The 22,923-nt window shown below is 42.6% G+C and overlaps 1 protein-coding gene and 1 long non-coding RNA gene across 4 annotated transcripts in view; one reads left to right on the top strand and one right to left on the bottom strand.

Moving 5' to 3' along the window:
• Window positions 1–2,868, top strand: part of LOC110393733 — a 56,356-nt gene extending 53,488 nt beyond the window's left edge. The window contains exons 3-4 of one of the 2 annotated variants that reach the window (XR_002435161.1): window positions 80–174; window positions 2,365–2,868. This is a non-coding gene — a long non-coding RNA (uncharacterized LOC110393733). Of the gene's footprint in view, window positions 1–79; window positions 175–2,063 lie in introns of both variants that reach the window. The other variant, XR_002435160.1, reaches the window with a different exon arrangement.
• CD83 (CD83 molecule) lies at window positions 6,960–20,674 on the bottom strand. Of its 2 annotated transcripts, XR_002435158.1 has the most exons (6): window positions 20,536–20,674; window positions 20,267–20,397; window positions 11,605–11,818; window positions 11,410–11,513; window positions 7,901–9,436; window positions 6,960–7,097 (listed from the first exon to the last, which is right to left on the bottom strand). XR_002435158.1 is itself a non-coding variant. In XM_021386940.1 (5 exons), exons 1-5 carry the CDS (start codon window positions 20,576–20,578, stop codon window positions 9,281–9,283), a joined length of 648 nt encoding a protein of 215 aa, XP_021242615.1. In that variant the 5' UTR covers window positions 20,579–20,674; the 3' UTR covers window positions 7,798–9,280. The 2 variants fall into 2 exon arrangements, 1 of the variants encoding a protein (XP_021242615.1); XM_021386940.1 differs by lacking the exon at window positions 6,960–7,097 and having other exon boundaries at window positions 7,798–9,436.

Here is a 22,923-nt window from a genome sequence, read left to right as displayed (position 1 = left end):
CACCTAGCTGTTCCCCTGAACTGCTCTGTTGGTACCGTGGATCAGCCCTGACCCTGTTCCCCTGGCCCATTGTTTCCAGCCCTTGCTGTTCCCTTGGCTTCTGGCTGCAGGCAAGATGGAGAGAAGAAACCAGAGAGCTGCCATGGAGTCAGAATGAGCATGTAACTCACCCAGGTGAGCTGTACTCAACTGCTGCCTTTTTCTTTATTTGTTTTCTCCTTTTTCAAAGGAAACAACACGTTATGCTCACATCATCAATGTGTTCTTGCAACATGTTATGCCCACATCTAATTATGTCTGTGCACATGCTTGATATCAATTTGATATTTATTCCCATGTACAATCCATCTAAAATGAAAGAATTATTACTGGCAGGATCAAAACTACCTTAAACTCTACATCCTTTGAGGTGGAGACAGCATTTCATATTTGCTCCCTCAGCTACTTTAAACACTGTGTCCACTGCAAAAATAACGCATTACAAGGAGGTTTCAATAACAATATTTAATAATTTGTCACTGATGAGAGGGGAAAATGTCTGATTCAATCACGAGTTTGTTATGATGGCAGTTTTCTTTACAAGCTTGTTAAATTAGCATGAGTGAGGTACAGTACCCTGGGTTTTATTGGAGGCGTAAGCATGAGTCTTGTTCACAAAATGATCATTATTACTGCATGCAATTGAAAAGCAGAAGAAAACAGTCTCTTTAGGAGATTAACATCTGCGATTTCTTTTAAGGACCTAGTGCTTTGGGAGATAGGCAGCATTAATCCTGTACATGCTCTTTTCACTTCCTTTATTTTTTAATCCTTTCAGTAAATCAAAATCCAATGTTCCTAGCTTAACACTTTTTTTTTCTTTTTAATTAATGCTTCCCATCCAAAGTTAGGTCACTTTCCCTAAGCGTGACTTGGATGCATAACTTTATTGCTCATTGATTTACGTTCTGCTAGGACCCAGTGTTATCAATCATTATGCTAGATACTCTACAGCCTTCTGACAGAGATGATGGCCTAATCTGCATGATCAGAAACAATATCTGGGCAAAAGCAATAAACAGCAACTCCCAGAATGAGAGGGGAATGGGAGGGGCATGGGAGAGAAGGGAAGACTAGGCCAAGATGATGAATTCCTCTGCTGTGGTGGAGTTTTGCAGAAAACACTGCACCACTTTCCCAGCATTCCTTCTCCTTGTCTGCTACATGTAGCTTTTGAAAAAGATAAATAACTATAAAGTGACAGGAAGCAAAACTAACACTGGAGATGGTGGTAGAGGGTAAAAAGGGCTCTTGGTGGGGAATTTATTTTCTTAAACGGTGTATGGTAGGAAAACAATTGGAAATTTCCCTCTAGGTCTCTTCTCCACTTCAGTTTTTTTTATTCCTGGGAGAAGCTGTCTCATTGCTTCTTATTTTTAGTGATTCAAAGGACAAATACGTGCTGGGGCAGCGCCTGGGCACAATGTGATTGTTGAGGGCTGCGGTTCTCTGAGCACAAGGGAAGCTGTGGAAATGCACAGAGCATTTGGGTCTCTGCCTTCCCATGTCCCCAGAGGTGCTGGAGGTGGTGACACTTCTTACATGCCTTGGGATGGAGTGGCTCTCATCCCCTGCCATGATGAAGCCAGGAAAGTTTCTCATTGCAATCACGACAGCATTTGGGAATTACGTGGAGTGGGAAAAGGTGGAGGGAGAGAAAATAAGTTATTGAGGACCATAGGTTAGGGTCTGGTAAACTCCTTAAACCTACTCCAATTTTGCCTACTTAGCATTTCATCAAAATGAAGCTGTGTTTTAAACAAATCTCTGAAGCCTTTCTCTCCTATGAAGCCCATTACATTTTGTGCTGCGCAACTTTGATCTCGCAGAACAGTCTCTTTATATTAAGTAATAAGGCATCATTTGGTTTGCATTTCATCCATTCTTTATCACATTTACATTCAGGTAATTGCTTCCACATGTTCTTTAGTAAAAGAAAAATCCAACTGCCGTTCAAGCATGTTTATGTTTATGGATGGATAAAACATGTCAAGTGTCAACCCTTTATTTTTTTTTCTCCAAAGTGACCAATCCTAAGAGGCTGTTTTGGAGGGAGAGGAGAAGAAGAGTTGGTAATACGTGTTTAAAAATTTACCAAAATTGTTCCCAACTGAGATGATTTTCAAAGTCTGAATTTACCATACATGGCGCTTTAACGCTTGCCCTGCCATCGTGTCTGTGCCAGGGCAGGCCTCCTGAACATTTGGTTGGAGGTCACAATTTAATATGGCAGAAGCTTTAACTCTTTCCATGCTCCCAGCCATCAGTAAGCTGAGTCTGTGAGTATTTCTGCAAAACGAAACAAAGCTGTATTTTGCTTCATAGGATTTTGGATAACTGCATTTGTCTTCAGCACTACTAGCAGGAGGAGAAATAGTTTGCCAACTACAGCACAAATTGTGAAGCCTGAGAGGATAGAGGTGTGAACATATTAATGCTAAAATACGGTGACTTCTTGAAAGCGATTGTTGAGAAGGAGAAGAAACAAGGTACAGGCTGTGCTGGAAGATGTAGAGCAGACTTGTGTTCTGCGTGCTATATAAAGATTAATCTTCATACACCGACAGTTTTTCTCAGCAGAACTGACTTTTTTTTTCTTTTGCTAATGTTAATGGAAATGTACTAGCACAATTTACCAGAGACATTTACAGCTGTTAAGACGGAGTGAAATGGAAAGAATCTGTGAGAAGAAAAACCCAGGAGATTTGGCACTTGCCTAGGTGACAGGAAGCACAAATTGAGAGGACGCTGTCTTCTTCAAGGGTCATTGCAAACTTGGACAAATTCTGTTGTTTGGGAGCAGTGGTAAATGTTGTAGGAGTGCTTCTTGTCTTTTTTTTTTTTTTTTTTTGCTGATGCTTCTTTTTTTTTATTGCGGGGAGAGAGTTGTTTTGTTGTTGTTTTTTTTTCCAAGGGAAGGAGCACTTTAAGCAGTGCTTTAACCATCATTTAAGCAGAGGGTAGTGAGCCTGTCACATCTGTCTGGACCTTAATCCACTTCAGTGTGTTTGTATATTAAGTAGGACAAAGGGCCTGGCAGCCTGATTTGCTTGTAGATACTGCTCTGTGAACTTAGTAAAAGTGCTAATATAGAGTGCAAATCTCTCATTTCTGCTTGCAAGCCAAGCAGCCTTCAAAGAGACCTTCACAATTTATCTATTTACCCACTCATTGAAGTATTGGAGCACTTCATTGTTTTAATACCATCATCCTGGTGCTATGCCTAGAAAGTGGGACAGAAAAAAAGGAGTTCCTCTGTAATTTAAATCCTAAAGTCTACAGGAGCTCAGCGGAAGGAGGTACCTTCCAGAGCAGTGTCTTGCAGCCTATCAGAAAGGTCCGAGCACATGGTTTGGGACTGCACATTTTTCCAAGTTAGGGGAATAGTTGAGAGCCCAAGGACAGGAGCTGTGTGAGGTGGTACAGAGACAAGGGAGAGTAGCTTGGGTCCAGCTCCATCAGCAGCAACCCTTCTGCTGCACTGTTCTGCAAGGCAGCAAAAATCAACTTTGCTGTAAACAGTGCTGCATATTTAACCTGAATTTTTATTGCCCTGTTTTTAACCGCACCTCATCGTCCTTTTTTGAGGCACAAAATTGTTCATTCTTTTTTCAGTCTTGCAGGTGCTCTTCATACTGCAGTCCACAAATTTTTTGAGATACCTTTGGTCATAAGTGGCAGAGAGCAGATGTCTTGGAGTGATATATACACACTGTGGTGGAAATCTCAAAGAGTAGTGATGAACAGTGGCACTCTGACCATAAAGAGTATAGATGTATGGGATACCTGAGGTTGGAAAGGACCTCGTGTGTCTCTAGGCCAGCCTCTTGCTCCAAGTAGGGTGAGCTGTGGGGTTGACCAGATGGCTCAGGTTTTTATCCACTTTGGCCTTGAAAACCTTCAAGGATAGTGATTGCACAGGCTCTGTGAGAAACCTGCTTGGATATCCTCATGGGCAAAAAGGTACTGCAGTCTAAACTACCCTCATTTCAACATATACCCGTTGCCTTTCTTATTTCCACCAGACACCATTGTGAAGAGGCTGGCTCCATCTTCCTGCTAATCTCTTTGGAGCTACTAGGGGGGTGCCGTTCAGTGTCCCCAAAGCTACCTCTCCTCTGGGCTGAACAAGCCTCAGTGTGTAAGCCTCTACTCACAGGGCAAGCACTCCCCATCAGCTTGCCGTCCACCAGCAGCCACATGGTGTTGGAGGAGTGCTAGATGGGCTAATGGAGGGAAGGGGTTAATTCCTCCTGGCTCATACATAGCCCTGCACTTCCAGCTCAGTAAATGGAAGGAATGTGATTAAATCGGCATTGATACCAACTCTGAGAACAGATGTGAGAGTGAATTGGCAGAGCTGGAATTCAGATGGGATGAAAATAGCAAAAGGGAGTGGGTGGAAACTGTCACACATTTGTGTTACAGGTGCTTGCTCTAGACCTCAGCATTTGCAGACACTCCTGCACTTCTATTCTTACCAGTCTCTATTATTCTGGTTTCTTTGAACAGCAGGACCTGTTTTCCTTAATGTTAATGCCCAGCATTTCAGGCCTCATGTCTTCTCACCTGAAAGACAGCGTCAGTATAAACTTTCTTTCAGCTCCAAGAAGGCAAGAAGGTGTAAATATTGCCACTTTCCCTGCCTCTTTTAAGAGGCAACACTTTCTCTCCCGTTTATAGCTAGGGAAACTGAGGCACACATTCCAAACATTTAAAAATAACAAATGAATAAAAATAATAATTAAAAAATAAAAAGCTGAACCACTACGAGGTGTCTTTACTCCCTTCACAGAAGTATCTGAGAGGCTCTGCAGAGAGCGAGCCCCATGTTTGTGCTGGGCTTGTGCAGTCCGTGCTTCCCTTGGGAGCTGTCTCTCCTCTCAGTTCTTGCCCCTCATCTTCAATCTTGTTTGCTTGTTTTGTTTTGCTCTGGCTGTGACGTCTGTCTGGAAGCGCTGCAGCAGAGCAAAAGCTCAAACTCAGCCCGGGCTGTCCATTTATGGCAGAAGGGACGCACATGTAGCTCAGCTGCAGGGATGTGGCAAGCTTTTTCCATCAGAGGGTGGGAAGGATTGCAGGGCTCGGACGTAAGATGAAGCCTTCAAAGACCCACCACCCCGTGCAGCGGCCCGTGTCAGTCCTGCCACCACCCATTCCCTTGGTGGATTTTTTGGGATTTACGTGATCGCCTTGGAGCCCTAGCAGCGCTTTTCCCACAGCTTTACGCAGAAGCAATATCAGCTGTAGTCAGCGAAAAGCAGAGCACTGCAAACATGAGCCTTGGCAGGGAAATGAGAGGGAACAGACCGTTAACCAAAAAAATGCGATACTGCATTTGTTTGTAACTCTTTAATCTCCCCAGCACTCTGTTCTCCAAATAACTTGGAGTTAGGCTTTTGCTGGTAGTTACTTAAAAAGGAGAAGAGGGGGAAGAACCTGCACTTTGCCATTAATTCCAAAGCTGGCATGTGGGGTAGAGTTGTTGCCTTCATGTACGGAGATGAGGAAAATCAATTGCAAATGGCCTCCAAAGCATCCCACCCAGGGCAGAGAAAATTCAGGGATAGAAAGAGCCATGCTTCCACACCGTTCACAGGGATTGCTTTGGCATGTGTTGGTGAATACCAGTGTGCTGGTAGACCCTGCTCTGGAGAAATAGGTGGAGACCTATTCAGCGTTCCCAGCAAATATTACTGCAGCAGTGCTGTCAAGGTCACTGTCAGCCTGGGTTATCTGCTGTGTAAGTGCCAGCTGCACAAATCAGGCTTAGCTCAGGGCTATAACTCATACGCTCAGCGTTTTGTGGATTATGTCCTTTAGCTTTCCTTCATTGCCATTTTGTAAATTCATTTAGCTTCAGCTGCAATTTCACTTTGGGGTAATTTCCCCATGTGGTACACTGTTTGTCTGCATATTCCTTAATCACAGGCATACAAACTAGCTCTTTATGTGTAATTTCATGTACAATGCTTATTGGTATCTTTGAATGCAGATGGCTCACCTTTGGACAAAGCAATACAAAAATACACGTTAGGGTGTTGGTGGACGGCAGGGGTCAATGAAAAAATTATAAAACAAGCAAACAATATTAAGAAGAAAACATCTGTGGTTAAGGCACTCACGACACAGCCAGGAAATCTCAGCTCACTGTTGGATTCTGACCGAAACTGCTTCAGGAGTGCTCTGATTTCCAGGTGTCTTCAGCTTTGGTTTATAAAAATAAAGATAATGGCATTTCCCGCCTCCTGAGTTTGGTGAGATCAGCTGAATTCCTGATTCTAAAAAGTGTTGTAATATAGTATAAAGAACCATGCTAGCATGCATGTATGCTAATATCTTAGAAAATTAAAGACGTCGATGAGAAGAGTCACGGTGAAGAGAACAAATGTTTCCTGTCCAAGAAAGCAATTATTCCATATAATAAAAACAGCCTCTGGATTGTGCAATAGACAGATGCGCTCCCTTCAGTACTGGAATCTGAAGAACGTGTGCATGAGCTCATCCCAGTGGGATGGCCGGGCAGTCATTTTGAAATGGGCTACACAGACCCACACTGCAAGCAAAGGACTGTCTCTTCTGGGATACTATGCTGAGAAATGTGTGGCTCACTCTGTGAGACTGTCAGCCAAGATATGATTTCTTTTCTTGCTAGTGCTGAAGGCTCTGTAATGTATTAGCTTTTTTATCTTTCAGTCATCTGGTTCTCATTCATATTATTTCCAGCTAATGTTAGCTTTTGTCCTACAATAGAGTAACAGTTTCTTTACATTCTTTACATGCCAGATGTGCAAGCACCTTCATCACTTTAGGAAGCTGCGTGTTTCTTTCCAGCTCTTTGATTCAGTGAAGCATCTTGGTGTAAGACCTCATCACTGCTTACTCCTTCTAAACTCCTTTAATACATTTAAGTGGCCTTGAACATAATCGCCTCTACAGCACAGCGGGGCCTGCAGCAAATCTCCAGAATCAGCCAGCCTGAAACTTCTGATCCTGAAATTCGACTCATGGTGTTGTAGCTTGTTGAAGCCCAGTCTTCTGCCTTGCAGACAGTTTGGCTTAGGACAAAAAAAAGAGGGCACAGTTGTTTACTCAGAGTCTCATTTTTTCATTTGATCCTGATCTGATCCTATGTATACATCTGAAGAAATAATTTTTAAAAAGTGCCTCAGCCTTGTTTGCTGACTTATCAACCCCTTTCACCTGAATTTTCCCTTCTTGCCTGTTATATACTTCTCTAAAAGAAATCAGTAAATAAACTGAGAAAAAAATAAAAAAGCAAAAAAGAAATATCAGATGTTATGTATTTCTAACCACGTGGAGAACCTGGAAGTGCCTGGGTCACTTAGGGGGCTGTTACACATTCACAGTTCAGCTCATATTACTGCCATCTAAACATGCAGGTCAGCCATTATGGTGCCCTATGTTTTAAAGCAATTCAGGTAGACTGAAGCATCCTTGTGTTTTTCTTAATGACTTGTCTGTCAGTAGGGCACAGGTATTTTGGAACACTCTTTGGACAGAAAGTGGAATTTCAAGGAAAATTCAAATGATCTTAATTCCTTAGAAATGCATAAAATTATCCATTGCTTAATCAATTATTCACACACGCATGCCTTCTCCCACCAAAGAGGCTGCATCGTACATCTACATTATTTGATGTAATTAAGTTGATTGTAAAATAAAATGCAATTGATACGGAGTATCTCTGGGATTATTTGCCATATGTGGCGCACGGAAAAACAAACGGTAGGTTATCTCTGATTTTTTATTTCAAGTATGTTACACATTTACATGTAAAAATTGATTATAAGAAAGCAAATGTGATATTAATTTACCATGCCCTAAGTAAATTCCATACCTCTTGCAACCATTCTTCTGGTCAGAGGCCCCTTGGATTTCATTAACGTAGACATCTACCCCGCTCACAGAGACGCTGCTGAGTGATGCACCGTGCTTTCCTCCCATCATCGCTGCAAAATTAGTCAAAGGATTATGGAAAGAGCCTCCTTGTCACAGCCTGGAATTCCAAACTGCGCTGAATAATCCTAATGCTGCAGTTTAGCTTTCAAAGGGTTTTTGTTTCTTCTCAAGCTTGACTGGCTTGTTTTGTAGGAGGTACTGATTGTGTTCTCATGTGTTTGCAAATTCTCATGTTATGGTGCAAATCCTCATATGGTGGCATAGACATCCACAGTCTCTCTAGACTCTACTTGCTTCACCAGCAGCACTGTAAAGGAGGTCACTTAATTTCAGCCTCCAAAGTAACTCTTGCCCTCTTCAGCCCAAAATGACAAGTCTTCTCACCCTTGCATCATGTGCCTGAGTTCGGCTTCTCTCGTAGCCTTGTTTCACATAAACTACACACTGTTAGCACTGAAAGCTGGTGTTTATTTCCCCCATCTTCTGTTCCTGTATCTCCACGACTGACTCAATACATCTCAAAGATAGAGATGGTCTGTTTCTTCCTTGGTCATTACTGCTGTAATTTGATTGATAGAGGCTTCATTTCATATAGTTGACTTTGTGTTTTACAAACCATGAAGAAAGTCATCTTTGCATGTCCTTAAAACTGCACGCTGCTTCCCTCTTATTTTTACTTCTTTAAAGTTAACAGTTGTATAGAAGCCTCTTATGGATGAACCTATCTCGAGATGCCTCTAGAAAATGTCTGATGGACCCATTATGCAAGTGCATCCCTATTCTCTTGCAGAGATAGGAAATTCTTCTCAGTCCAGAAAGATTTTCCAACTATTTTCTTCCTTCCTACATTTCAGCTTATCTGTCACTCTCACATTTAAAAACAGATGTTGATTTGATTCATCCAGGACAACAGCAGGAAGTAGGCTCTTCACACACTGGTTAGTTCACTGACAAGCTTAACCTCCAGCCTTTGCACTGCCATGGTACCCCTACTACCTGATCTTCACATCGCAGGAGTAGTCCATCTTGCTCAGAACAACAGCGCTGCATGGCAGAGTGAAAAATGTTGGTACCAACTTCTTAACAGCATTGTAACACAACTGTGTAGCTGCAGTGGTATTTGTTAGCCACCTAGCACCAGGAAGTTACTGTAGTGCATAATGGTGCTTTTTGAAGGCTTGTCCAGAACAAGCGCATCACTGACAGGTTACCCATACTGCTGGGTAGTCTTGAAGTAGTCACCATTTCTTCCTTCTCCGCTATCCATCTCATGTCATGTGTTCACTGATGAGCCTACAGTGCCATCAACAGTGCCAGCTCAGATAGAACTTGAAGTAAGTCCACTTTTGCACGTGCTGCCACTGTTTAAAACCCGAAACGTCGTCATTTCATGTGTGTTGATGAGAGTGAGAGTGTGTTTTGAATCTCTTCTGTTTTTATCACTGGGAGACGAAATCTCTTTTCTTAGGCATGTCTAGAATAGAAAAATGGAAAAGAAGGCTTAAAATTGAGAGTTCTTGTGTACAGCACATTTTTGAAGTTCGAAAGTTTTGCTTTTTCTCCTTAACTCATTAAATCTTTTGCATTTATTTGTCAACAGAAACATCCAGTGTAAAAGAAAGGTGTTGTTTCTTGCCTGGTTAGTGAGATTTGTGAGATTTTGAGATTTAGGTCAAAATGTCACAAGGAGAAATCTCTATTGAATTCAAATTTTCATGCAAAGAGGTTTTGCAACAAATCCATTTGTACCTGTCCTCAATACAGGCCAGTCTCCAAAATATTTTCACCATGTTGTCAAGGTGAAGCCCTAGAACTACCACCAATCTTAAACTTAATGTCACTTTTGAATTTAATGGAGATTAGGCACAGAGAGGACAAGGCAACCTGTAAGAATTAAACAGACGTTTTAAATAACGAAGCTCCTTTGTGAGAACAGGGCAATATTAAACGTTGATGAAAGCTAGGGTGATACCTGAAACTGGAATCTCACTCAGGAGTAAGATATGGGTCATCCGATCAGAATGGTTATCTTCTGATGTGGCTCTGCATTTTTTAACAGCACCACTAAAACTGGAAATTTTTTTTATCTCTGGGAATGGGAGCTTTCTGTAGAGATCTGAAATTCTTTCAGGACACTGAGCAGAACAGAGGCATCTGTCTTTTCTGAGTGATATCCTTGCTTTCATACTTTTATCCTAACAAATTCCTACAAGATTTATCTTGTCAAACTTTAGTCTGAACAGCACAAATTACTGGCAAGATTGTCAATCTAAAAAAGAGACAGGCATAAATTTAATTGCTCCCTGAAGGTACATGAAAAGCTGCATTTAGCTGCAGCTAATTAGATATTCTCCAATCAGCAGTTACAATTAATCTGCTGATGAACAAAACAATAAGGCAGATATGAAATAGACAGCAAGAAGTTAAATTTGGCCTCCCAAAATGTTGGGGTTGTTTCCTCTTTGTTTTTATCGTTATCTGTAACTCTATCTCATATCAATCCCAAAGGAAGGGGAAGGGAGGAAGAAGCCCATTGTTTAGAGATGCTGCTGGTCTTGCAATGCACCAGCAGCCGAGGCTCACGACTACTCTAAGTTGAGAACTGCGAGCCTCCTGGGTTTTGTGCTTGTTTCATCGCTATCACAGACAGGCCATGGGTTTGCTTCTGTGAACCTCCTCTCTCCACATTCTCCAGAGCTACCAGTAAGACTTGAGGGTAGACATAAAACCTCTAGGAGAAGGAATGGGTATTTGTGTTGGACTGTATTCCTGTAGTGTTTCTACACTGACTTTTCAGTACATTTGCCAAGTTAATCTAAGCCTTGCTGAACTATTAACGGTTGCCTTTGCTTATAACAATACAGTTTCAATCCCACATTAATTCATTTCCAGAGATCTTAAATAGAAGTTTAAGAGCAAAGAACTTGACAAAAATGCCCCTCTGGGATGGGGCTATTTCCAGGTACAGAAAATGAAGCAAAAAATAGGTGGACTTGAATTTGCCTGTTGTTCTGTCCTGCGAAGCAATGCCATAGGTGGGATCTGGATCCCAGAAGCCTGTGCCTCTGTCTGAGCACACTGTGCTCCCGACTACCAGACAAAGATCGTTGCACTCTTAACTCTTAAACCAAAGAGCACTTGCTCTTGGAGTAACTGGAAGCAGAAATGAGCAGCAGGGTGCAGGAAAATAACCGCCTGCTTTGAGTTAGCTCAAGGTGGAGTGAAATGTTTTATCTCTTTGGGGTTCCATCCTGTGTTCCTTGTGCACCTGAGTTTCCGTCTGGCTTTGAAAACACTGTGTGAGTATTTAAAAGATTTGGTCATAAATTAAGTATATTGGCCAACTTCTGAGCAGCTCTGTTAAGGTGGTGCGAGCAGAGAAAATGAGCAGGGTATTTCTGGTGGTTTGGGTTGGTTGATTTCTTTATGACAAAGGGAATTACTTACACAGGTAAAGAAGATGAGCAACAAGTAAAAAATCCCAAGGCAAGTCAGCATGAAAAGCTCCGTTTTGTATTTTTTCAGTTTTTCATCTTCTATTCCAGGGCAACCTAAAACATAAAATAAGGTGTTACACTCTTCTGGTGTCTGTAAAATATTTCTAAACTGTTGTCTTCATGAAATGCTAACAGAACACGATACCTGTTACTTTTAATGTGATGATGCCACTCAGGTTGCGATCTCCTCTCTGCTCCCCCAAAGTGCACTTGTATGTGCCACTGTCTTGGCTGGTGGCATTTCTGATCCTCAGTTGAAAGGTGTTGTTGGAGAGCTCCAGGGAGCCTCCAAGTCCTTTTGGATAATGAGATTCCACATCAAGGATTTTCCATGTTATTCTGTCACCAACTCCAGCCATCTGGAAAACACAAATATGTTTCTTGGGCAACAATGTCATCCTAAGTTTTAGGGGAGAGAGTTTTAAAGCTTGCCTGTGGCTGAAAACACAGAGGCTGAAGAGAGACAAGGAGGAAAAGGCTCAAGGCATCTTAGTACATTCATGCTCACAATCAAAAAGTTTTTGACTTTTTCTCTAAATAGACACGATATTAAAAAAAAGTATAACCTGCTCCCAGAAAGCACAGTGCCTCTCCAGGGGAGCAGGAGTCTCTCCCTTCCCTCAACTCTCTGTTGGAACCAAAGTACACAAATTGCTTTGACTCATTTGGATTCATTTGCGTGAAGGTCACAAGCAGGTTTTTGGTGTGCTTTGGGAGCATTTGTATGTTGAATTTCTTAATTGTAACCAGAAGAGCTACATTCCTTGGCACTGCTGAGAGGCTGCGGGAGGAATAAAGAGTATTCCCAGAACAGCTTGTATGGTGGGGAGATAGGATGCGCTGAAAATGACAACTGGCTAGGAACCACAAAGAACAGAGGAACCCCTAACTTGATTTGAAAGATGGGAAAAGGGTTTGAATTAGCACATGTCTATTCCTATTCGTCAATGTCTCCCTGGGACTCAAGGCAGCATGCCCTCCATGAAGGTTTCCTGAGCAAATTCGGCCTTTCTGTGGACCAGCAGAGCCAGAGCTAGCTCATATGGTCCAACACTCAGCTTTTCAGCCAAATCTATCACTAATATAAGCCAAAGCTTTTTTAGCGTTATTTCTTGTTTTATTCTAATAGACATATTTTTGGGCTGCATGTCAGTGCTTACATTCTATCGGTATAGCTACTGCATCAGTGTGCAACGGTTATGCTGGAAGTTATTAAAATTAACACAACTGAGGCTAGGAAAATCTGGTTTCCCTTCCTGTGATTGCATGAGGAAAGCACACTCAGGGATCTGGAGAGAAATGCAGGCCTGACACTCTGTCGTACTTCTGTGCAAAATGGTGTAAAGTAAGCTGCAAGTCAGGGAACTTTTTAGGAACTGGGGAATCAGACAAAAGCACAACATTTTCATTACTGTTAAGATCCTTTCTCAGAAAGTGTTTTTTTTATTATTTTTTGGGGGGATGTTCTCTAAGCACATAACTGAAACGCAGAGCAGTAATTCCCTGGGACTTTCCACACTTTACCCAGAAAGAGGGAAGAAAGTACCTTCTTCCTCGTAATCCCCCCATAAATTTACCCTGGCTCCTCTTCCTTTTTGTGCTCGACCCCAAGCAGCTCAGGGACAAGCAGTGCCTTTGGTGGCTTTCAGGCTGTTGAGACTCACTTTATTACAGGGACGGTGATATCTTCAGGCCCTGCATGCTGCCAGGGCTGCAGCCAGAGCAATCTGAGTATGTGGGCTGGGTTCAGCTCTGGTTACACGTGGGTCAATAGCAGTTAAGTGGATAGAGTTGACCTCCCTCAGATCTCATTTTCGCCACTTTCCCTTCCTTTGCCACCCCTTTCCTCAGTGAAATGTAAAACTGCCCATAAGGCAATAAAGAGAACAAGACTGTGTGCCCTATTTCATTTGTTTGCTGGTTAGTTTTCCTTTTTGTTGTTGTTGTTTAAAAATAACAGTAATTAATGGTAGCATGAATAATTGCTGTCCATGGTGGTAAATGGTGTGGTGATTCTTGTGGCTGAGGTCTGGGAATCAGAAAACACTTTGATCTCTCTGTATGCAATTGTAATCATCACTGCTGGTGTAAGGGAGAAGTAAACTAAGTCCGTGTATCCTGTGATTCAACTTTCCTATTTTAGCGGAGTCACTGAGCTTGGTTATTGTCTCCAAAGCTTCCTGGGGTGCTCAGTTTAAGGATAATTCCAGTAACAAGTACTGCAACAGCATCCTGGGGACAGGCTGGACAGAGGGACACCTATGTAAGGCAAAGTAGAGCAAAGCCCATAGAGCCGTATGAACCATGCCTTTCCTGCAGAATAAAAGACATGATGGCCTCATCAATTACCCGTGGGCTCCCTCACCTGGGCAGAAATCAGCAGAGACCTGGGTGTGGGGTCACGCCCTTTGCCTTTGGGAAGGAGGAGAACGGTTCATATGTGAGGGAGCAATTCTGGGATTATTTGCCTCTCCTTCTCCATTAAATCTCCCTTTCCCTTGGAGCAGAGGCAGGCGAGCATGGTGCTGCTCAGCACCCGCAGCCTCCCTGCATTTCTGAGGCTGCAGAGACACCTGGTGGCATTTCCCCAGCCTCTACAAGGCAGCATGGCCATCCCTGCTTGGAGGTCACTGCAACCCCTCTGATGCCTGAACCAATGCAATCTCAGCTCCCGCCATCTCATCAAAACCCACCAAGCCCTCCCTTTTTAAATTCTGCAAGCAGTAAGGAAGCCCACTTGAGCAAGTTTGCACGGGAAGGCCCCATGCCCCATCATTTGTAAGGAAGTGCAAGAATTGTTCAGTACGGTCGTCAGTCTGCCTCTTACTCTATCCAAGCTAACATTTTTTTTCTCAAAATCTAATTAAAATTATGAAAATGCCAAAGTATTTGCTACCCCCTGTGAAGTGCTGGTCAAGCTCTCACCAAATAGATCATTGCACAGCTCAGGTACCTATGATCACCCAGCACTAACCCATGCCGTCTCCTCCAGGTGATAGCACAGTGCAAGGTAAACGCCAGGGCTGCCACCTAATTAATTCCACACAAGTATTGTGGGATCTAAGCAAACGCTGTTAGTCTCAGCAATCCACTTGTGTAGGGTGTGTCTTCTTGAATCCACAACAACATGCTTTCTGCATGTATTTTGCTTCCCTTCCAACTTGCTAGCTCCCCCTCCTCACACCTCTAGCAGGAGGAAAGGGAGTTGATCTTTTCCTGCTCCTATATTTGCTGTCAATGCCTTTGCCAAAATGCAAAAGGCAAATCAAGAGTCATGCAGAGACCGACAAGAATGTTACTGAACCAACTGGCATCGAAAGGATCTCATCATTGTGTTGGCTGCTGGAGACTACTGAAGCACAAGTTTTGCTGGGAAGTGAGAACCTGCAGGCAGGCAGCATCATTCTGCTGCATAAAACTCTCCATTAAGAAAATTAAACAGCAAAAGAAATGTGAGCCTGTTTGTTTGTTCTGTCATGTGTATCCTGGCCAGTGGCCACATTTTCAGAAGTCAGCTAGGGGAGCTAAATCTGTTGCTCCTCATCACTTCTGAAGCAATGAGAAGAAATGCTTTCCCCAAGGGATGAGACTATCCAACACCTTCACTGATGACCTGTACACTGGGACAGAGCAGGTTTACAGATGATACAAAGCTGGGAGGGGTAGCTGAAACAGCAGGTGGTGCCATCTGGAGGCTGGGGAAATGGGCTGCTAGGACCCCCCGTGAAGTTCAGCACAGGAACAATATGATATTCAAGACATTCAATTTAAACATGGGAAAACCCTTTTTTTTTACTGTAAGGGCGGTTGAAGACTGGTACAGGCTGCCCAGAGTAGGTGCGGAGTCTTCATCCTTTGAGATGTTTAAATGCCAACAGGGCACAGTCCTGAGCAACTTTCTCTAGTTGCCCTACTACGGTGAGTTTCAATGAAAGTTATGCCAGTTCCCAAAAGCTTGGATACATTTGTTCTAAAGAGCATATGATTTTCTCACATGTATTCTGTAATGTGTTTGATGCCCTCTCCCTAGAGACTTTCAAGGTGAGGCTGGGCAACCTGATCTAACTGTGGATGTCCCTGTAAATTGCAGGGGAGTTGGACTAGATGGCTTTCAGAGGTCCCTTCCAACTGTAAGGATTCTATGATTCTCTAGTCAACTGACTGATTGCTGTAAGTTTCTCCTAGACTGGAGCATATTGGTAAGAGTGGTGAAATTGTGGATATTTGCATTGGTATTAATATTTTCAGGTTTGATTGAAAATAATACTGAGCTGATGCATTTCTGCTTTCTGACTAGATGAACTATGAGAAATAGGTAGAACAATGCCTCCAAAATTTAAGGGGTCTTTGGCAAATATTTCTTCTTCTGAGAACTTAAAAGTAAGGTGAAAGAGGGAGGAAGAGCCCTTCTCCTGTTCTGAGCAGGCTTTTAGCTGTAGTTTTGAAAACTGCTATGGCATTACACGGCTGTGCCACTAAAGAGAGGTAATTCACCCACGCTGTAGTGCTTGCACCTAACTAATCAATTAAAACTTAATTTTATCATGTACGTGTGAGAGTAAGCTGGTTTCAAGTCAACTCGTATTCTCCGCTCTCATTAAATACCTTTTCTCATCATACCCTTCCCAGACTAAGGTGATACTTTGGCTCCTAGGTAAATCAAACTGCCAATACAATCCACTTTTCCCATAAAAGCAAATTTTTATTTGAAACAAAACTGATGCCAGCTTAAAGGTGGAATGCATTACCATAAATCTATTTTTTTTTCTGAGGGTGGGATGATTGTAAAAATAGTTTTGTGTAAAATTTTACCACAAATAAAGACCAAGCTTAAACATTTGACTGCTAAAGAAATCTAAATACTTTATATCCAGCCAGAAGGAATTTATTTTCTAAAGTAAAATATCTAGAATCTTGGCAATGCCCAACAGCCAGCATATAATGAATCACAACTGAGCTGAAACCACTTAATAGGTGCATTTTGCAGCACTAAAGCACTTTCACATTTGATTAGTGCTGAAGGTGCATTCATATGGTTCCTATATGGTGTTATATAGAGATACCACTGTTAAATTTGAAGAATAACACACAAAAAAACCTACTCTACATTAATTGTGAGCAAATGTGAGTGAACTCTGAGTGCGCTTAAGAAGAAAAGCAAACACACACGCACAAAAAAACCCAACAACCCAAAGCAACAGCAAAGGAATCACAAGTGACACATTATCTGGGCCTGTTTGGAAAAGTCCCTGACTCAGCCACAGAGCCTTTCTATTTGTTAAGCTAAGGGCACAAAGCAGTAGCTCATGTCAAGCAAAATAATTATTTTGGTCATGAACACATCTCCCTTTCCATCTCAGTAATGAATGCATTGGAGCCACTTAGAGCTAGATAGATATCTGAGCTTGACTGTGTTTCTTTGGGTATGTTACAAATTAGATCGGAGTAATTTAGAAAATATTAACCTATGCTAATAGATAATAACTATGCACATTTAGCAGAAGCATCTTCCTTTGAAAGAAGGTGAAATTAATGTTACACGTCTATAAGATCTACTTTTATTTTACAATATGACTTCCTCCTCTAATTCTGCCACAGTTTTATATTTTTGGGGGAAGTGTTATAAAATTAACAGACTTTTCTCCACTGAGGTACAGCCTTCCCTCTTCCTCCTCAAAATTTGTTTTAAATTAAGACTGTTCTGGCTATCAGATGAACAACATAACTAAATATCCACTGGGACTTCATTTGTGTGTGTTTCAGCTTGATTTTCAAGTTGGATATAAAGTGATAATTACACGTTTTTATGAAGTGGTTCTCATTTTCAATTTACCATACAAAGACAAATTGTTCAGTATTCAATAGCTCTGTGAGGCAGAAAGGTAAGTGAAGTTTCATTACCCAGATTCTTGTTTCAGAGATGGTCCACAGAAATTCAAACCAGTCTTTCCACGGGCAATTGCCAGTGCCTGTGTGCATAAGCCCTGGTTTTCAGCCCTCAGCTGGAAAGAGTCCATGTTGCTCCTGGTTTTATGGCACATGGGTTGCTCTGCACCCCGAGGAGTGGACCACCCTTAATGGGTACCATTGTTATGAATGCACAGAATTATTCCCACACTTGATCCCATGCCTATAAACAATCCAGAAGGATCTAAGGATATTTCTGGGTGTTGGACAGATGAAACTCATGTGCCTATTTGCAGTATGAGACATTAACAAAAGCGAAGTAACCGATGACTGCAGCGCTTCCTTTTTACTTTCAGCTGCACTTCGACACCAGAATATTAACTCCTTCAAACAATTACTTCTTCACACACAACTGTGAAAGTGGGTACTTTTAAAAAGCATGGCTTTTTTTTTTTTAAAGCAGACCATAGAAAACTATATAAAAGTATCCTTAATTGGTGAAAGCATGCAGAGGTGCCAGTGGGAAGGGGGGTTTTTCACCATGCGTTCACCCTGTGCAAGCAGCTGCACGTGCAGCACTGTAATGTTGTCGCCATAATTTTTTAAAGCAGCAGAAGCAAAGGTTAATTGCTCGCATTTATTGCGCAGTTCAAAGTGACCTCGCACAAAAGATTTAGCCTAACAGCTGTTTAAACTTTACAGTCTGAAATTTCATACCATTTGTCGGAATTACCTTTTAATTAGCCCTTTGAGGGTATATGTGGTGTTTATTGATTAATCCTTCAGCAGTTGTTTTTTAAATAACAGCTTAATTCCGCATTGGGCAGCCTAGTTGCACCCTGCCGTTCCCCTGAGCTCCTGAAGTTTGGGATGGGGACAGCTGTACACAGCCAACAAGGGGAGAGCAGAGAGGACTGCGGAGCAGAGGGATCCAGGAGGCACATGCCAAGGCTGGGCTTTGCCACCTGGTCACTCTCCCTCTCGTCAAGATGATGCCCATTCAGCTAGCCCTGCAAGTGGAATAAGCATCATTTCCCCAGCACAAAACAGAGAGCAAATCACTTTTTCCTGTTGAGAGGTTTTTTTTAGATTTGATTCTGTGCTTTCCTACTATGGCTGGGACTGTGGCTTGGGTTAGCATCTCCAGGAGTGGCATTAACTGCCTGTTCCTACTTCCCACCTCTTCCCTGGGATGAGTAACCAGAAGGCCATAGTAACACAGTTGGTTGTATCAACCCTGTGGATGGCAGCCATTGCTGATGGCTACATTTTGTTAACACTTGTAGTTCCTACGGCAGTGCCAGCAGAACAAAAAGGCATGAGGTCCTATCGTGTTTGACACTGACAGGACCATCTTTTCCTGAGCAAAACAGATGAAACAAAATGAGGAGACCATGAAGGGAGAGGAGACCATGAAGGGAGAGGAGACTGGCAGGACAGGGCAGTGGCAGTGCCGGAGTGTTGCAAAGAGGGGGAGCGCAGGTGAGGGCTGCCAAGGAGGGGGTATACACAGCAGGCATCATCAAATATCACCCTCCCCTGCACATGCAATCTGTCTGTGCCCAGGTGGAGCTATAAAGAGCTATGTGACAACACAGAATTGGGCCCACAGGGTTTCATTATGCTTTCAGCTTTTAGTTTCTGTTTGCTGTCTGTCCCTCCTAGCTGCCAGTGGGCCCTGAAATACGTGCTTAGTGTTGCACTGCAATTCAGATGCATTGGAAGGTTCAGCCACAGAAGTCTAATGACGCAATTTATTCATTTACTATGGGAGAATAATTTTAAAATGATATTTGACCGAACTGCTGGGGAAGCCAAGGCTGTGGCTTTATGTTCTGGCAGAGATAAATTGACAGTTCTTGCCCATCAAAAATAGTTGGTTTTGTTTTTGTTTTCTTTTTTTTCCCCTCCTTCTGCTGCTCTTCCATCATATGGTAAAATAATTTAACAATCTCTGTAACCTACAAAATTGTTCTTCCCGTATTGATTTTCCACTACTACAACAAGCAACAGAGAGCTGAATTAGCAGGCAATCAGAGAACTAATGGGACTGGCCCATGGCAAGCAGCAGGAGTGCATGGTAGGGACTGAGGGGCACGGCACAGCAAAACCTTCTGTTAAGCAGCACACACTATGAACCGTGAATACACAGTCCCTACAGGGCAAGCCAATGGCCACTTCTTCAACCAGTGGACAACTCTGTCTCACTTTCTATGAGAAATTTCATACTGAAATTGGTAAATATTAGCTTCTGCTCATTAGCCAATAGATCTTTGTAGCTCTCCCACAGAAAGGCAGCAAGCAGGGTACTCCTTCTTTGGAGACAGCAGGTAAGCCAGGGCAGCCAAGATGTGACTTAGTTTGCTGCTACAAACAGATGACTCAGAATTTCTTGCTCTCTGTCTGTATTCTGCATATCCTTCCTTTATGTTCACCTTAACTAGCCAAATCTTTCTAAGTAATTGTGTATGTTTGTTTAGCTCTTCTATTGCAAACTAAGAATCAGCTCCTTTCTGGGGGAATATTAACCAAGAGACATCATCCCTGATGTTATAAGGTTTAAAGGTTTTTTTTCTAAAGAAAAATCCTGGAAAGTTTCCTCTTCGAAGTGGTGTTTGGCAGGCTGCACATGGGACAATCCCTAAATTCTGGTCCCTGCAGGCTAGGAATAGTTACATAGAAAAGCAGGCCAAGAGCGATGCAAAGGTCACGTTCAAACAGTCTGTCTACAATGACACAAAAACCATCTGTTCCCCATGATCAGCTCAAATGCTGCCTTATCTCTGCTGCACTGACAGAAAGATGCCTTTTCATAAAATAGCCCATTTTGTACAAGAGAAGCCAGTATCAAGTAGGAAAGCAAAGCAGACTGCTCAAGTTACTTAGGCTTTTCTTCTTACTTTGTACCAAGACACTGCCTGGTAGGTGATCGAGGAATCCTGAAGAACTTTACAGGGCAGCAGAGCTTCTTCAGAGCATGTCACAGCAACATCTGGGACAGCCACAGCAGCTCCATTAATCAAGCTCCAAACTGCCAAGCACAGATACAAATTGGTTTTATAAGTGTTCACCTAGGTAATCCTTTCTGTCTTCCCAAAACAGATCCCCACAAAATAAGTGTAAAATATAATAAAATAAAATAATGTAAAATGCAAAGCTCCCTACTTACCATTACACAGGGTGATGAGCAGAGTGTAGGCTGCTGAAGCCATGGGTATTGCTCCTTCAAATCACAGAGCAGCAACACTGTGCCTCTTTGCAGGATGGACTGTGAGAGCAGAGTGAAACTGCTTCTGCTTCTAGAGTAATATTTCTGGACACAGACTGGGGAATCCCCCGGAGGTCTTACCTTCTGGTGCCCCACGTCACAGGGAAATTCCCTACGTGTAGGAGCCAGTGCTCCTCCCATCAGAGAGTTAGTTCACTCCCATTTCTCCAACTGCCTTCGCTGGTAGCAGCTCTCCTCCTTTATTCTTTCCCCCTTCTGCACTGATCTGAACAGAAATAAGGTTTACTGCGGGGTACTGAGGTCTGCAAGAAGGGCATCAAGAATTGGCACTATAAGAACCTCTTTCGTGACTGACGAAAGGACAGGGGAAAGGGTTTTCCAGCCTGCTGAAATCCCCTCTCAGTCTTTTTTCTGCAAATTTAAAAGAGCAGTGGCTGTGCAAAGGTTGACCACATGCAGTGGCATTTCCAAAACCACATCTAAAGTCCCACATCACAACACCTGCAGGGCTCTGTGCCTTGGCTTGGCTAGCCAGGAGCTTACAACTCAGCTGAGCCAAACAAACTATATTTCTGTAGTGATATGCATGTAACTCCTCCCAGCATAGGCACTCATGTTTTAGAAGCAGCAGCATCACTTCCAGTGCATTCTGTCATCTTCAAAACAAGCAGGGGCAGCTCAACTAACATAATTCTAAGAAATCACGTACTGGAAAATTTCCTTATGAAAACAAATCAAGTCAGCTCCCAGCAGAGGAACTGTTTGGATATCCCCTTTAGATATCTGAAAAAAAAAATGAAAAAACAAAAAAGTTCTTTCCTCATGATCTGCAAGAGCTCTTTCCCCTTGGAGAATTTTTGAGGAAGTCTGAGGTTGATCACAGAAGCGCTTACAAATCATGAAACTCTGAAAGCTGATGACGTGTTATTTTTGGAAAAGAGTTCTGGCTGCTCTCTTTAGGCTACTGAAACCCAGATAGTGAGAAGTCATTTAGGAGACGTTTGATTAAATTTCATGGGTGGTGAGTGTACAGTCAGCCCCTTTTGAAACTAGGTTCCAGGGCACCCTAAAGCCAAATCCCCTTTAGAAATCTTTGTGAGGACAAGTCTGTTTGAAAAGTTCTCAACATGCAACAGTCCAACTCAGACCAGTAAGCTCTGTGGGTGAGTAAAGCTTTCAGAAACTCCAGCGTGATCTATGACTGAAGTTAGACAGCAGTTTCACAGGGGCCTCACTATTGAAATAGCCCACTTATTTTTAAAGCTTCTGTCTTCATTGACCAACATGATAAATGTAACAGGCTCTGAGCTTTATACTTCTTTGAGCATTTTCCTGTTTGAATGACTTCAATCCATTTCTTAGAAGACAGGTGCAAGTGAAATGTAAATCCTGGTGGATCTCTGCAGAGAGAGTGAAAATCTTCACCTGTTGCTGCTTTCTCCTTCTTGAAGTAACTGAGTCCTTGAGAAGAAGACAGAAGTGAGGGTTGGGGTGGTTTTGCTGAAGGAAATCTTGGAGAGGAGAGAGTTCCAGTTAATGTATTTCCCATCTGTTCATCATGAAAATGATGGCTCTCCTGTCCCCATGAGCCATTCACATCAACCCTACCTCCAAGCAGGGCACTCAGCTTTCACCCAAGCACCTCGTTCCACAAGTCCTTCAGAGCTATGTATTCACCCTTCATAAATTAATCAAGAGGCAAAAACTTTCTCTACCTCTCCTCCCATCACAGGAAAACCCATTCTGAGTAAACTAGAGCAAGCTGCCACCCCTGCTGTGGGTCAGCCCACAGTAATCCTTACCAAAATGACCTGACCAGATGCAGTTTAGAGGGGCTGTGACATGCTTAAAGTCTAAGGTCACAGGTTTGCCCACACAGAAGTGCAGTAACAGGTGAGCATAAAAGGACAAGCTTTAGTTTGGTCTGGGAAATGTACATGCCACACACACTTGCCAAGGGGAAGTTAAATTACATTCTTCCCGTTATTTAAAATATAGGAGTAAGAACTCTTAAAACACCGTTTTTCCCTCCAGGGCAGGCACAGCTTCAAGCAAAACAGCCCTTTTCCTCCAAAAGTATTTGCAACCTCAGCTGCCATTCCACAGAAAAGTATGTGAAGCTAGAGAGCGACACATGGAAAACAAAAACTGAAACTCCCTTTGCAGGGAGGAAATCATTTAACTTCTAAACTTTCCCTGACTGGGATTTTTCTTTAGGGAAACTTTGAATTGGGCTGTACTTTCCGTTCTAACTTTTAATAACTCACATGCTTTCAAAGAGCAAGCCTATGCTCTCCAGAGCCCTGGAAGAGTTCTGAGTTTCTCTCC

This window comes from Numida meleagris, chromosome 2, assembly GCF_002078875.1.
Source record: "Numida meleagris isolate 19003 breed g44 Domestic line chromosome 2, NumMel1.0, whole genome shotgun sequence".
NCBI classification, from domain to species: Eukaryota; Metazoa; Chordata; class Aves; order Galliformes; family Numididae; genus Numida; species Numida meleagris.
This window is presented reverse-complemented; position numbering and strand designations above follow the sequence as displayed.

Bases quoted from the DNA above. Each gene is read 5' to 3' on its own strand.
- CD83 (XM_021386940.1), bottom strand. From the start codon at position 20,578: ATGGCTTCAGCAGCCTACACTCTGCTCATCACCCTGTGTAATG. The intron at 20,398-20,535 runs GTAAGTAGGGAG...TGTGCTTGGCAG, and splicing joins GCTCATCACCCTGTGTAATG to TTTGGAGCTTGATTAATGGA. The intron at 11,514-11,604 runs GTATCGTGTTCT...TTTATGTTTTAG, and splicing joins CATCACATTAAAAGTAACAG to GTTGCCCTGGAATAGAAGAT.